The 14,823-nt window shown below is 38.5% G+C and overlaps 1 protein-coding gene across 11 annotated transcripts in view; it reads left to right on the top strand.

Moving 5' to 3' along the window:
* The window catches only part of SOX6 (SRY-box transcription factor 6), a 375,549-nt gene that overhangs the window by 279,591 nt on the left and 81,135 nt on the right, over window positions 1-14,823 (top strand). For all 11 annotated transcript variants that reach the window (XM_039707456.1, XM_039707454.1, XM_039707455.1 and 8 more), the window contains one exon: window positions 3,804-3,883. In XM_039707456.1, the coding sequence (XP_039563390.1) occupies window positions 3,804-3,883 (80 nt within the window). The remainder of the gene's footprint in view (window positions 1-3,803; window positions 3,884-14,823) is intronic.

Below are 14,823 nucleotides of genomic sequence, written 5' to 3'. Positions count from 1 at the left end.
GGCTGCTCTTCCTCCTAGCAGGTGAAAACAGGAGGCACACACCAAATCCACTGTGTACTGGTTGCCCGTGTGTCTTTTCATGGCTTCATGAGTCTTTTTTCTAATGGAGATTCCCCAGGACTGAGTTAAAGGTTGTCATGTGTCCCGTGTTGGGTTTTACTTGGTTGGAACAAGGACTTCATAACCTCGGGATTTGTTGTAGCAATCATATGTTCCTCAGTCCCAAATATTGATGTATAAGCTGGAGATGATGGCAGGCAGCTGGATATTGTCAGGTAGGGCATTGCAGTGAAATGTGCAAATTTCATAATTTTGCAAACATTACCTGCAGGCAGAAAATTGTGGGGGAAGCTGGTTTTGCTGCAACATGAGAATGGCAATAAGGCAGAGCTGCAGCAAACCCTACGCAAGACAAAGACACAACTGAAACAGTGCCATGGGACAGGGGAGATGCTCCACAGTATTCCTTTAGTCACTTTCCTCTTTTAACATCTGCCTCAACCCTGATGGCTCTGGACAAGCAAAATTCATGTCCTGTGTGGGAATACTGTGGGAGTGTCCCCGTCTCTCCCTGCAGTATCCCCACATGCACCTGAGGAATGCTTTGCTCAGGCTGTCCATGATGTCTGGAAGGATGGGGCCCTGGAACTGCTGACCTCTTGCAGCTCTTCCAACTCCATTTCCTCTCATTCTGTGAAGAGACAGACATCCCAAAATGGTGGGAACATCAGCAAGCCAAAAACTTTGTAACTCAGATGAGGAGAGGCAGCTTATGTCTTACAACTGTGTTTTAGGAAAGACTGGTAATAAGGCAGCACCTTCCCCCTACTCTGGGTCTCACAAAAGCCAGACATCCTTCTTTCCTCACAGCTCACAGAGCTTTGATCTGGAAGGTAAGTCTATACATCCTATAAATAAAGTCTGCTAAGCTTCATCTCTTCATCCAAGACAAAAAGAAACATTTACATTATTTCTGTGTAGAATAACACAGCACAATTGCTCACTGCTTTTATTCATTTGGAAATGTTGCTCAACCTGACAAACGAAACAGAAGTCTGGCATAATTTTCCATGGCTTGTAAACACCAATTTATATATAAACAACAGCAGCCAAATGTAAATAGACAATCAGCACAGCAAGGAGATTGAAAAGATCAGTTTGCAAAACATGACAGGTTTTCTTCTTCCAGCATTCTTCTTACTCCTGGTTATCAAAGGCCAGCACACACCAGCACTTAAGGCAGACCTGTTTGAACACGTTCTCCTGCCTTTTGTACAAATTTAAAAGAATGGATCCTCACGCAAGCATTCCAAATTGAGAAACAAATTTGAAAAAAGTTGCTACAATACATTGACTGATTTCTTGCCAAGACAGCTATGGAGGAGCTTCTTGATCCATTCTTGCACTGAGAAAACAAGAGGGGGAAATATGTACCTCTGTAATTAAAAATTAAATCCAGAGCACTCCTTGCATGCTCAGTTTGCTCAAGGGAGAAAGAAGTACCTTTGCTCTGCTTTTACTCCTTGGTGTCAAGGTACTCCAGAGCTGGAGTATTAATTTTTCTTCTCAGCATAAAGATGCTGCTGACATACCAGGACTTAGCCATAATTTAACACATTAAAATGAGGGCAGAAATGGACAGTATTGGGTTTTAATAACAGATAAATGCATAACCCTATGAATATTCTTCTTCCTGCAACAAGAGACAGCACTGTAGCCAGCAGGTGAGCAAGAGAACACTACAGGGTGTGGTGAAGATACTATTAAATTAACTGTGAAGCCAAAAACTCTGTGTGTGCGTGTGCGCATGTGGGTATAAAATATCTGGCTATTTCAAACCATAGGAGCATGACAGCTGTGAAAAAGGAGTGCCGCAGGGAATTCTTTTAGAGTTTGGTTTTTTTTAAAATATGTTTGACATGGAAAATGTTTTAGTACAAATAAAGCAACTGGTATTGAACTTAAAAAGTGTATGCGGAGGGGGAGGGAGAAAGAAGAGATTGCTGTGTGGAAGAGGGATGAATAATTCATGATATTTAAAGAAAGAATGCCTCCAAAATGTTCTGCAAGGCAGTCCATGCTGATAAGTCAGATGGTTATTTTCCCCCCCATTTAAAGCATCATTAATTCAACATCTTTGTGATTTTTTTAAAAAACCTTGTAATATATTTCTGAAAGAAACATTATTTAACTTAGATTAGGATCTTATTTATTCAGATAATTTCATATAAATATCAAAGAGAGGAGTGGAATTATTTAACCATAAAGAGACAGCTTAAGTACTTTAAGAAAATAATCTAGAAGTCTTTTTTGTTGGTTTTGTTTTTTTAAAGAAAAAAAACCAACATCGCTGCACACTAAAATCAACCTCATGGAATGGGGAAAATAAGAGGAGATATTTTGAACATTACTCCATAGGACACCAGTACAATATAGTGTGAGTGAATGCATTGTAGCAGAGCTCCATATGCAATCAGAATCCAATTGTTACTGGACTGTGTACAAGCACATACTGTGCTCAATGGCCTGATGAGGTATTATGGATATGATGCAAAGAGACCTTGTGGATTAGACATGTACAATTTATTAAAAAAGTGAAACAACAAAACATTTTAACTGACCTGGATACAATCGAACTTCATGTGGTAAAAAAGAAAGAATTCTGAGGAGTCTGGTGACCGCAAAGACTTTAGCTATTGTTATTTATTTGAGGGGGTGACAGAAAAAGTCTAGTTCTTGGAATGTCCTGACTATATTATACTGGATTTCTGTATTTCCCTTATTGCTATATTCTGCTTTCAGCATGGAAGATTTTGTGTAAAATGGACTGATTATTGTAAAAATATCTAAAAATGCACAGCCTGTTGAAATGAAACTTGCAGATAGTATATAACACAGATTTTAAATAAGTAGCTGGAGCCAAAGTGATATTCCATTAAATCACAGCTTCTTATCCATCACTGTATTCATTTTTATATTACAGACTGCTAAGCTATTTCAGCCTTTTTTTGTTCCCTACATTGACTAAGAGTCCAAATGGCACTGTGTGCTGCACATCTATGGGAACACCCATAGATATGCTATAAGACATTATGTTACAATACTTAATTTGGAAATTTTAGTACATGAACCTTCATGTAACTGAGCACCTGGCTAATCTATGAACTTCAGAAGGCCCCCAGATCTAAGAGAAAATTAAAAAGATATTTCGAACTATATTAAAAGGTGATTTAATTTTGTTCTTCTCTATGACTACCTTAAGGGAGCTGTCCCAAGACAGATAATCCCAAATCAAAGCCAGAAACATCAACCTGTGTTGACCCAACAGGGTATGTGTCCCAGGAGCCACTTGACACTGAAAAGAAATCACCCTGCATTAAACAGGACTGATATTTCTTGGGTTATAACAGATTTTTAGTTTTTTTAAGAAACGTGGTGAAAACTACTTTTTATTTTTGCTGTGGGAGCCACTGGGGTTTCCTGGGGTATCTCATCTATGTGTCTGTGGTTGTAAGACCCATTTTATGCCCAGGCTTCCACGCTTGATTTGAACATTCGCTTTTGAAAATGAAAATCACGAGTATCATATTTATGTTTTGCCAGTTTGCCTACCAGCTATCTGCTAACAAAAAAAGTTCCAGGGGAACATGGCAAGTCTGTGCCCAGCGAAGCCTTTTGTTTTTGCAGATGTTTAGGCTTAGAGGAGTGCTGGGGAGCACAGGCAATCCTAGGGCCTTGTTTGCACTTGTCTGCTGCTATTCTCTGCTCATTGTCTGAACCTGCACGCATTGTTCTCCCGACAGGTGATAACTACCCTGTGCAGTTCATTCCATCAACAATGGCAGCTGCTGCTGCTTCTGGACTCAGCCCTTTACAGCTCCAGGTATGTGCCAGAACAAAAAAATGTGGGATGGAAGCCAACATTTTAGGGGAAAACTGCTAACCAGCTGTATGCTAAATAATAGCCTGAATGTTAAATAATTTTTGAGCACAGCCCAGGAGGATTAACACCTTATGTACTTACAGTACAGCAACGTGCAGCCAACCTTGATACTGTGAGTGAAAGACATTGTTCTGTGTGTTTTATACTGGCAGTTAATGGTATTTTTTTATTTATATGAACAGTTGATGGGAGATAAGTTCAAAGATATTTTTGTACTTTATTTTCATGTGGTCGCTCCTCTGTAGCTGTAAAGCACTGGTTATAATTGGAGCAGTCAGTGTATCCAAACAAAAGTGCATTATTGGATTTTTCTTTTTTCCTTTTTTTTTAAACTGTGTGGTGCTGACAATACAATAAATTGCAAACTCTTTTAGCTTCTGTATTAAGGTAATCTCAACCTTTCTGTGCATTAAGCTGGTCAGATGCCAAGCATGGCTAGTGACTTAGTTTGGCCATTTATTTATTTTTGGCACATATAGAATGAAATGTTGTGAAAGAAAGATTTATGTGCCATATTATTAGCTAGCTTCTTGTGGCAAGAAGTTTTTAATTTCAGAAGAAAAGACACAACAATATCATAAATAATGAAGAAACAGTCAAAAGCTTTCAGAGTTAAAATGTGTGGAAAGAAAGTGACAGTGAACATGAGAGGAAAGGCCATTAAAGATGCATGTAACTATTTACAAGTAAACCTTTGAAACCCCTATTTGAGTTAGGTTAGAGTCGAGTTCAGAAGCAAAATAGGAATAAATTGTGCCTAGAATAGCAAAGTATTGCCATGCTAATATCTAAATATCTACTTCACTTACCTTTCTGTGATTAATTTTTTTTTCTGGAGGGGTCAAATCAAATTAAAAATCCTTTCCTCTTTACCCTATGATGATATTCTTGACAAATTAACTTTGGATAAGCAAAAATGGGGCCAGAACTTGTTCGTGGACCTCTGCTCATTGGTGGTCCAGAGCTGACAAAAAAGACTCCTTGAGCTTAGGTCTGACCTAACCTCAAATCAGCATTTGAAAAGAGAACACCTTGACTCTGAAGGCAAAGATCTCTGAAAAATAGTTTTGGGTCATAATAACGTGAATACTGTACCTTGGACAGGATTGAAACCAAAGGGAAGTTTCTCAAAAGGAAAAATAGCAGGTATCTTTATAAAGCCAGTATTTGACTACTTATTGAAGCAAAAGTCTTATGAGCTTTAATTGGGAAAATACTGCAGAAATCAGCTTTGTGAATAGAGAGACTATTTTTGCTGCCTTTGAAATGCACTAAAACAAATAGTGAGCCTACACAAGACTGCAAGGCAGAAAAGGATGAAAACTGTTCAACTGTCAAAGAAATGGGATCTAAACCACAGACATTCTTGCTTCTTTTCTTTTACATGATCCATTTGTAACTTGACCCACATATTTGCACATCAGACTTGATCTGAACCTACAGCAATAACACATTTTCATTAATTTGCAGAAATGATAGACTGAGTTGTTAAACATGACGAGAACAATTAGAGAGAAAACAACCAGCAAAAATGTGTGCTAGTAAATTCAGGAACATTCAGGCTTGGGGGTCTGAATTTCCATTTAGGCGTATTTGCTGTAAAAGAATTTTTTTGTTTGTGTGCTTCCCCCCTCTCTATTTTGTTTGAATTTCATCTCTATGGGATTTCAAAACCTTTAATATTTCATGGTTATAAGAGCTTAAATAACAGAACACTTAACCTTTGGCTGATACCTGCTCATCAGATTGTTAAAGTGCCTGAACTAAATTTTATTTACTCCTACTGTTAATTTTCTCTTTGTGTCAATTCTCTGTGTTCCCTAAATGAGCACTTATTTGGGTGTGTTTGTTGGAGAGAATTTGTTGTTATACCTGATGCGTCATGAAGACTGTTAGGGGTGTAGCATTTCAGCTCATTTTTCCATCTTTGCTTCCCTTCCCCCTTCTTTCTCTGTTCTGCTTCCTTTCTTCCGTGCACCCCACCCACTTATTTATTTACGTGAATGCTGTGACCATGGTATCTGAGTATTTCCCAAGTGCTTAAAAATACTGATCACAAAAGTAATCTCTGTTCCTTTCAGCCAGTGGGAGAAATAGCTAATTTATTTGCAGGTTTGGTTTTGTTTCTACATGTGAGTGTGTATGTAATATCCATGTTTGGAGAACCTGGGGAGGGAAAGCTATGTCAAGCAAAAGAGTTTTGCAGTAGCTCTAACATTTCAACTTTACCAGGGCAGTATTATTAATTCTGAAATTATTTTCTATAATCTGTGTCCAGCTAAGGAAGTTCTGCCAGCTTCAATCTTGTAATCTCCCCTTTATTTTTCTACTTATGTTTTCTTTTATTTGGATGATCATGCTCCAGGTAAGAGGTAGCAGAAAATTTTTGTTCTCATCTTCCTGTGTGTTAGGGCAACTTCTTTGCAAGCTCTGAATCTAATAGAACACAGAACCATTTTTTACCAGGTACGTCATGTAACAATAGCAATTATTTCACAGAGGATATTTCTCCAGTGGGAAATTGCTAATTAATAATTTTTCTGTCTTATTCAAGCTGTTGTTATCAAAATGTAGTTTCTCTGAATTCTATATTTATGTTCACCAGTGAATTATGTACCTCTATGAGTACAAAAAACTTTACTGGAATCATATACAGCAGCTTCTTGAGTAGCTCATTCATGGGTAGTGCATTAAAAAAAAAAAGAAAAAAAAAAGTTCTCCGCATTAAAAAAAAAGAAAAAAAAGAAAAAAAAAGTTCTCTTTCAGCAACAGACCAGTTTGACCCATCTTCTCTGAGATTTTTGATCACATTGATCAGCTCATGGTAAATACCACTACTATTCACTTGTAGCTTTCAGTATCCTGAAGTGAAATAGTAGCTACCACACTTCTATGCCAGTCCAGGTTCCTGAATTGTGCTTGCTCTGCTTTGGATTGATACCAGATAGTTTCTTTTGATCTGTATACTCATGAAGGTATCATTGATGAAGACTCTGTGCTCCATACTTCCCATTGACATCTCAGCCCCATCTCACCAGTTTCCTCAACAAATCAGCCAAAAATTTAAATAATATGCATGACAGGACCAAGCCTCGTTAGGACTCTTGACATGAGAGGGGACCTAGATGATGAGGGATCAATTCTCCTAGGTATAGTCTGATCAGAAAAAACAAACTATTTCTGTTCACCTCTCCAACTTCAAACAATTGTGAGTGAATAGTCTGCAGATTTATTACCAAATACACCTGTGGCATGTGAAACAGTTCTGATACCTGTGTGTAACAAAAGCTTCTTGCTTTAATTAACCAGCATGAGCTGTAAAACCTGTTGATAATTTTCCTTTTGCTGCTCTTCACATATGCCTTCTCTGAAGTTTTCCCTCTTTCCCATTTCCCTGACCTTTTTCCCAAGCTGTCAAATGGCTGCACTGATATTAAGAGGTCCTAGAGATGTGTGGCCAGCAATCTTGCTCAGTGAGTGAACTTGATCATGAAATGGGTTTTCCAGATCTCATGCTGTAGGTAGCAGGAACCTTGTTACTGCCAGTGGTGGCAGAGGTGGCACCTGTATGTCCTTACTTTCAAACAAGGAATGTTACTATATGCTGTTTAGGGTTTAAAAATCCCTTCTGCCTTCATTCTTACATATTTCTACAAAACTGTCTAGGAGATAAATAAGGAAGTGTCGCAACTCTCTCAACCACGACTGATAAACTGTTGATAGAAATGGAAGCATTACAATGATGCTAGCTGGAGCTATTCCTAAACAAAGTGAGCTCTAGGAAAAAAAAGCAAAACAAAAAAGCTTTCCTTCATAACTCTTTCTCCAAACTATTTGTGTAATTTGTCCTTCAGAATTTATCGCTTATAACACTAATGAACCTTGGCGAATCTTAACTATAGTTGCAGCTGTGTTCCTGGAACCTGAAGTTTTTATAATACAGTTTGGAAAAAAAAAAAAAAAGAGAAAATTTTAACTAAACACACTAAATTTTAACTGCCTATTTATTTTCTGTCCTCCCATTTTATCCCTCACCTCCATACTCTCCTGTAGCTGCAGACGAAGTAAATGACCTTTTTTTATACTGCTGGGTGCAGATCCAGTGTACTGCTGAAGCATTGCATAGCCTGCCTCAGGGGCACAATATTAGTAGAGGGAAGGCCAAAGAATGCTATTTTTAGTTGAACAGTTCAGCAGATGGAGGCATGAATACTCATATATCTGGAGGTTGAGGGGTTTGAACCATTAATTTTGATAATGTATTTAACCCTGGGAACAATCAGAAACTGTAACGCCAAGGTTACAATGCTTTTGACCTTTAGAGAACAGAGGGCACTTGGTACAGTAAACAATATATTACATTTCTACTTATTCCAATTCTCTCACACGTATAAATTTCAGGGCATAGTTGACATTTGCTTTCCTCAGCTATTTTAGTGCTGGTCCTCAAAGTAAGTCAAGAAGAATGCAGGAAAGAGGCCAATGTAATGCGACAGTCATGTAAATATGGCCTTTAAATAGCTGAGTTGTTAAACGTATCCCTTTGTGAAGAAATATTATTTCTCAGGAACCAGAATCTGGGTGACTTATTATTTCAATGAAGAAGTTGTTTTAGTGAATGGCTGCTCTTATGGAGTCTCCTCTGTATGCTGTAACCTTAACACGATTTTTCAGTGGGGCTAATGTGATCTGATAGTGAGAGCTCACACTGGAGGTGATTTGGTCCCACTCTGGTACCACATCATGCAAAGTGATGTACCTGCCTTATGTCTTACTAAATGATGCATGCTCCTCTTCAACAAATATAGCAGTTAAATATCACGCAGCTTAAGTATTTCTAATTAAAATATCTCCATGTGTCAGCATATTGGTAATGTATTATTTTAATCCATTTATTTTGTTTATGAAACAGTGACATATGTTTAGATTGTGAAATATATGAGCCTTAAAAATCACTTTATTGAAGAAAATTAATTTCTACAATGCTGTCTCAGTAATGTGTTCACTCACCCAGTCAGTCACTGGCAGGGCTGCCAGTCTTAATGTTGGTTAGACACAGTTTAACAGTTTTATCTGACATAACACTCTTGGATGTAGGCAGTAATAATTTTTTCAAATGCAAGAAACCATGGGTTTTTCCATTTTCTTTCTTTCTTCTTTTTTTCCCCCTTTTTTTTTAACACAGTGAAGAATGGGGATTGGGTAAATATGAGAGAGATTTGGTGAGACCAATAAAAATTAAAAACAGCTAGTTACCTTTTCAAAGTTAGACACTGTAATTTGTTTGTCAGCGGGTAGATGTTTGGGTCAGCACTGTGAGTGAGTGACTGTCAGCGGGAATTCCTACAAGACAAGTAATTTCCCTCAATGTATTACTGACAGATTGCTCACTTCTTCAAATCACCAGAGAAAACAAACTTAATATTGTTACAGGCAGAGTTTCTGTCTTCATTAGCCTTATAGAATGATTTTATCTAGCATTCAAAGACTACTGAGCTCTAGGTGGACATATTTTAACAGAATGTTGCTTATTATGATACAGTGAATAGTGGTCTAAATTAAGGGGATGGTGTGTGCAAATTTCAGCATATGGAAGTAGTAAATTACATATTTTGGTCCTTTTCTCATGTAGAAATTTAGGTTGTAGCAGAGAAAGGAGGGAGGTCGAAAGAAGATTTTATTAAGGCTCTGAGAGACCAAGCACGCCCTTTAATGGAAATAAAATTAAAAATATGCCAACCTTGCAATACTCAGGAAAATTTAATTAAAATCAATGAAATAGTTATACTTGTGCCTTTCCCTACTTGAATGTTTATGTCTCTGTATGTAATATCTGTGTTATCAAGTTGAATTATATCAGTGGCAGTATCAATGAAAATGATGTCATGGAGTCAATATTTTACCATATGACCTCCTTTCTTTGCAGAATTTCTTAGTACTCTGTCTTCTCCTACCCCTTCTCATCTTCAGCCCTGAATTATCTGGCAAAGTGATTTTCATCAGGAAAGGACAGCCCATCAAGATTGAGACTTTTTGCAGTAAAATATCACTTATGATTAATTTTTTCCCCAGGAGGATTTTCCTATCTCCCCCAGTAACATCACAGGGAACAGGAGTCTCCCTCTTCTCTTCTAGTTGGCAAAAATGGACAGACAAACAAACAGAGCCATTGGCCAGAGTAATCAGCCTGGTGCAGCAGCATTGCAGCTGCAAGAGCCTTTTCTCACCCATTTCATGCCCTGCACCTCCAGTAACTGCTTTAAGCAGAATGCCTTGGTTAAGCTCCTTCTTGCCTATTGGAACAGTGTCATGTTATTTAATAAAAAAATTATAGCAATGTTTAAGAAAGAGACAGTTCCTATAGTCTGTAGCAGTTCTAGGCAAGCCCAGGTTCATTCCAGGGCTGGTGTTTGCTCCCACTGCAGGAAGGAGAGTAGCCACCAGACTGTCACGCAGCCTGGCACAGCTCTCCTTCTCTTCCCTTCAGATGCCCAACCCCTCCTCCACCTTGGGTAGTGCTCCTGTCCTGCTCTCCTCTCCCAAGAGGGAAGACTTTTCAATCTGGCAGCTAGGGATGAGGCTCCTGGCAGGATTCCCACCTTTTGCACCCTTAGATCTCACCAAGCAGGACAGCTGCCTTCCAGGCCCATATGCTGTTCCAGGGAGAATTTACCATTGAGATCCTAAGTGGCGCAGACATCAACTCACTTATCAGGAAACTTGTATGTTTAAAAGGATATCATGCTTGTAGGCTGGATGGCAGGAGGTTTCCTGCATCTCTTCAGTCTATATCAAGGCAGAAGCTGGAGCCCAAGTGACTGGGAGAGGCTGAGCCCGCAGCATCAACAAGATGTTCTTGCTGCCTTAACCACTGGCTGCCCCTCGCTGAAAGCCCAGGCTCTATTTTAAAATCATTGTGCTTTGCAAAGCTGCCTCCCTGGGGTATGTATTCACTCAGAAGCCAGTAAGAAGCAAATAAGTTACTGCTGCATTTACTGACAGAGCACCAGAGGCACCAGTACTACAGAGTGCCATCAGGGGATGAGCACGTTTTTTAAATCTCTTTCAAAACTGTGGCATCCCTTTGGGGAATAGGCTGACTGTGAGGCATACTCTGAGCTGGCAGTTGGATTCCTTCAAGCTTTCTAGAAATGTATATGGTGTGTGCCTTACAGGAATTAGCTGCAAGTGAGTATGTTTCTGGAATTTTATTATACTTCTGATAACCATAGAGCAAGCTGCTTAATTTGGCTACAAATTACCAACATGAAGGATTTTTTCCTGTGATGGTGTTAACACGTTGGGTTGTTTAGGAACTAAGCAGGAACCAGATTAAAGACAAAAATGTCTTTTAAGTCAGGTCTGTGCACAAAGGAAAATAATATATGCCAGTATTATCATTCCATCCTGACTAATTGCTAGAGAAAAAGAAAAACTTACCTTTCATCTGAACTAAAAGTTCTAATAACCAGGGTGGTTTAGATTAGAGCTTCTAGGTGTAAACTAACACACACGTGTGTGCTCTAAGGAAGCAGAAAAATTCTCTTAAAGATGCCTGGACCCGAAAGATATCATCACCTGGTTCATTTCTGAGGGTCTTTGATTAGAAGAGCATATGCCCTCCCACTGACCCAGTTCAAAAAAAGAGGGAAATTCACAGAAAATGAGATAAAACTCATCAAACCAGTGTGTGGATAATGCTATCACAAAGTTGAAGAGGCTTTACGGATGGTGAAATAGGAATGGTGTGGCCTTCAGGGCACTGCTTGTTTAAAATATGTTTGGTCTGTGATGTTTTTAGAATCCATATGATTGAGGAGCTAGGAAGGTGTCCTAACTAGAAAGTAGTGGATTCATCTGTCTGTTCCTCAGACTCAGCATGAAGGCTACATATGGCTGAGGGCACACCAGAAGGTTTGCATGTCAGTCCTGAAAAAGACAGGAGGGAGGAGCGTCTTCAGGCGTACAAGAAGATCACACATCATGCTTAAATTTCACTATTAAGGAATTATTTGAGACTTAAAAGAATCTGTCACAAAATCTAGTGAAGTAGACATAATAGGGCACGTATTTTATTGTTGGCCATGAATTATAGCAAAGCATGAAAACAAATGGAAATGTATTTCAGGTGTAGGAATAGTGAGTGTGCTGTCAGGTCCACTGGCATTTTTGGAAGTGAAGTGAGAAATCAAAGAGGCAAAGTCCTTTCAATGCAGTTGAAACATTTGTGCTAGGCTCTAGACACAGAACAAATCACCAGGTTTATCCAGTTTACAGTGTTATTTAATAACACTTCTGTGAACTGTCCAGGGTAATTCATCCAGTACAGGCCCTCTCTTCTCCTGCTGTTTTCAGCACCTAGGGAAGGGTTGTTCAGGCCTCATAACATATTTAACTCAGTCCCAGCACTGCTGCTGAAGTATCATCACACCCACTGCAGTTCAGAAAGCACAGCAATCTTACACCAAATCCACATTTGCTGGTGTAAAATAAATCATCTTCCAATGAATTTATAATAGTAAGTTCCCGGTTACCTGGTTTTGAGGTGCAAATGTGATTTTTTTTTCTTAGATGTAATTTTTATAAGCACCATTTGAATATGTTTTGCATAATTTTGTGTGTACTTCCTATGAGGAAGTTATTTAATTTTCCTTGAAGGTGCATGAAAGTTCAAAATATGTGGTAAAAGATCAGTGTGACCGATCTACTAAGCAACCTGTAAAGCACAATTATTTCTAATGCTTTAAAATGCCTGTAAGCGGGGCTTGTTTTCTGCTTCACAAAGAAAACATTTCACTGTTTTCTGCATTTAAATATACATTTTAACTGTGTTGACTTATCAGGTAACGCAGCAGGCTGAACAGGGACAAACCATTTTTAATGGTATGTTAATTGAATGGGATGCTAGAGATGCACCTGAGTGACTTTTTTTCCCAGATGTGCCCCAGCTGACTGATAAAGCTTCTCCTGATCAGTAGAGCCAGTATATATTTATTATATCCCTGTCTTCTGTCCATTTTTGCTAGTGAAAATTGTAGAATGGCTGCGAGCTACCACAGGAACTGTCTCTCTTATAAAAGTAAGAAAACATTGCAGTTTCAAATCCCAAGCAGCACTTTCAAATATTCAGCTCTTAAATGTAGAGTTGCCTCAGCATCTTCTCCTCACAAGATGGGGATTCAGATGTGGGAATTGGGAGAGGCAGTTTAAATGGGATTCTTCCTTTGCCTGACTTGCACCCGTTTATTGCGGCGACGGTGTCTCGTTATTCTGCCATGGGAGCACGTAGGAATTTAATTGTTGAGCTTTTGCCTCTCACTGTGCTTAGCAGTGGTGAGTGCTCAGTTTCCCTGTTCTGTGTCGGCACAGTTCTGCAAGGGAAATGCTGCATTGTCATGTTAGACAGTTTCTCCATCTGGATGGTCAGAGAGGGAATGAACCCACCAATCTATGCCAGATTTTAGGAGATATATCTAGAGAAGGTTTACTGCCCCATTTTTTCCCTCCCATGTCCTGATTTCCTTTTTTCTTGCTTATGCCTCAGTTTTCCTGCGTGCCACCAGGGTGACAGACCTAGAATGTGTACACTAGAAGCAACAATTGCGGAAACATATCCTATAGGATTAGGAGAATAATTATGTTTTTAGACCCCTTCAGCTAAAATTGTCTATATTACTGGCAGTCGTACCAGTGACATGGACATGTGCTCACTAGGAAACTCATTCACCAACTCATTTCACACAGCTCAACAAGCAGTTACTCATAATTGCTTGTAATCCTGCTGACATGCAGCAGAATGAAACTCCTGACTTTTCTCACAAAGCCCATCTATGTGTTAACGTTTTTTGAAAGAAATATCAGAAATTCTGAAATGCAAAATTTGAAAAGCTTTGATAGCTATCATCCCTTCAGCAAACTTACTGTAATTAATTGCTTTTCAGTCATATAATTTTTCTCCCCTTGTGTTGGGGGTCCTCCTTCTTTTTTACTCTAGCTTTAGTGCAGAAAACATTTCTATGGGTGAAGTGTGTGAGATGATCTAAATTTGTAAGGAAGCTGCTTTTCATATAGACCTCTCACACTTATTGTAAAAAATACTTTATATTAGTAGTAAGGGATAAAACCCAGAGTTTTAAGGAAGAGCTTCTGCAAGAATACCAGAAAACATTTAAAATTCTTCTTATGAATAATCTGATTTACAGTGCACCAGAGAAGGTAATACTAGGATAGCATAAAGTGAATGAAAAAACCTGTGCTCTGATGCAACCATCTGGTTATATTTTCATATTTTTCTGATAGATCTGGATATATTTTGCTTTAAGTAAGTACTGCTTATTCACTTTCTTTGGATATAAGAAGAGTTTAAAACACCAGAGTCTTTGTTTATAGGTGTGTGTAGAGCCATGCTGCCTGGTCCTTGCTTGCTTTCCTTGGTGAGCTTGCTAGTGTTACCTTTAGTGTCATCCTCAATTTTTGTAAGGAAGAATTTATGCTAAAAAAATGCCAGTAGCAAATTCTCATAGTATAACATAGAAACAAATCACATACAGATTTATCTTTAACATTTCACATTTTTTCTTGAAAAACATAATCTGCTGGAAACTTCAAATTACTTTTCCAAGCAAAAGCAGTTGTCCTTTGCTGTGACTGGCTTTCTACCATAGGTATCTAAGCAGAGCGTCTCACAGTTATTTTGTAAAATAATGAAAAATGTTGAAGATTTTTTTGCAAAATTTCAAGATGTGTAGTACAATATACAATATGGGAGAGCAACAGAGATAAGGCTATTGTGTTCTTTCCTGTGCGTGGTAAGTAACAGGAGAATTATGATCAAAAAGTAGCACATCAGTCATCTGACAGCATTAAATGAAGGAATGCAA

The sequence above is a fragment of the Passer montanus genome, unplaced genomic scaffold, assembly GCF_014805655.1.
Source record: "Passer montanus isolate IOZ18808 unplaced genomic scaffold, ASM1480565v1 scaffold2, whole genome shotgun sequence".
In the NCBI taxonomy this organism is placed as follows: Eukaryota; Metazoa; Chordata; class Aves; order Passeriformes; family Passeridae; genus Passer; species Passer montanus.
Note: the sequence above shows the minus strand (reverse complement) of the source record. Positions and strands in the feature narration are given on the sequence as shown.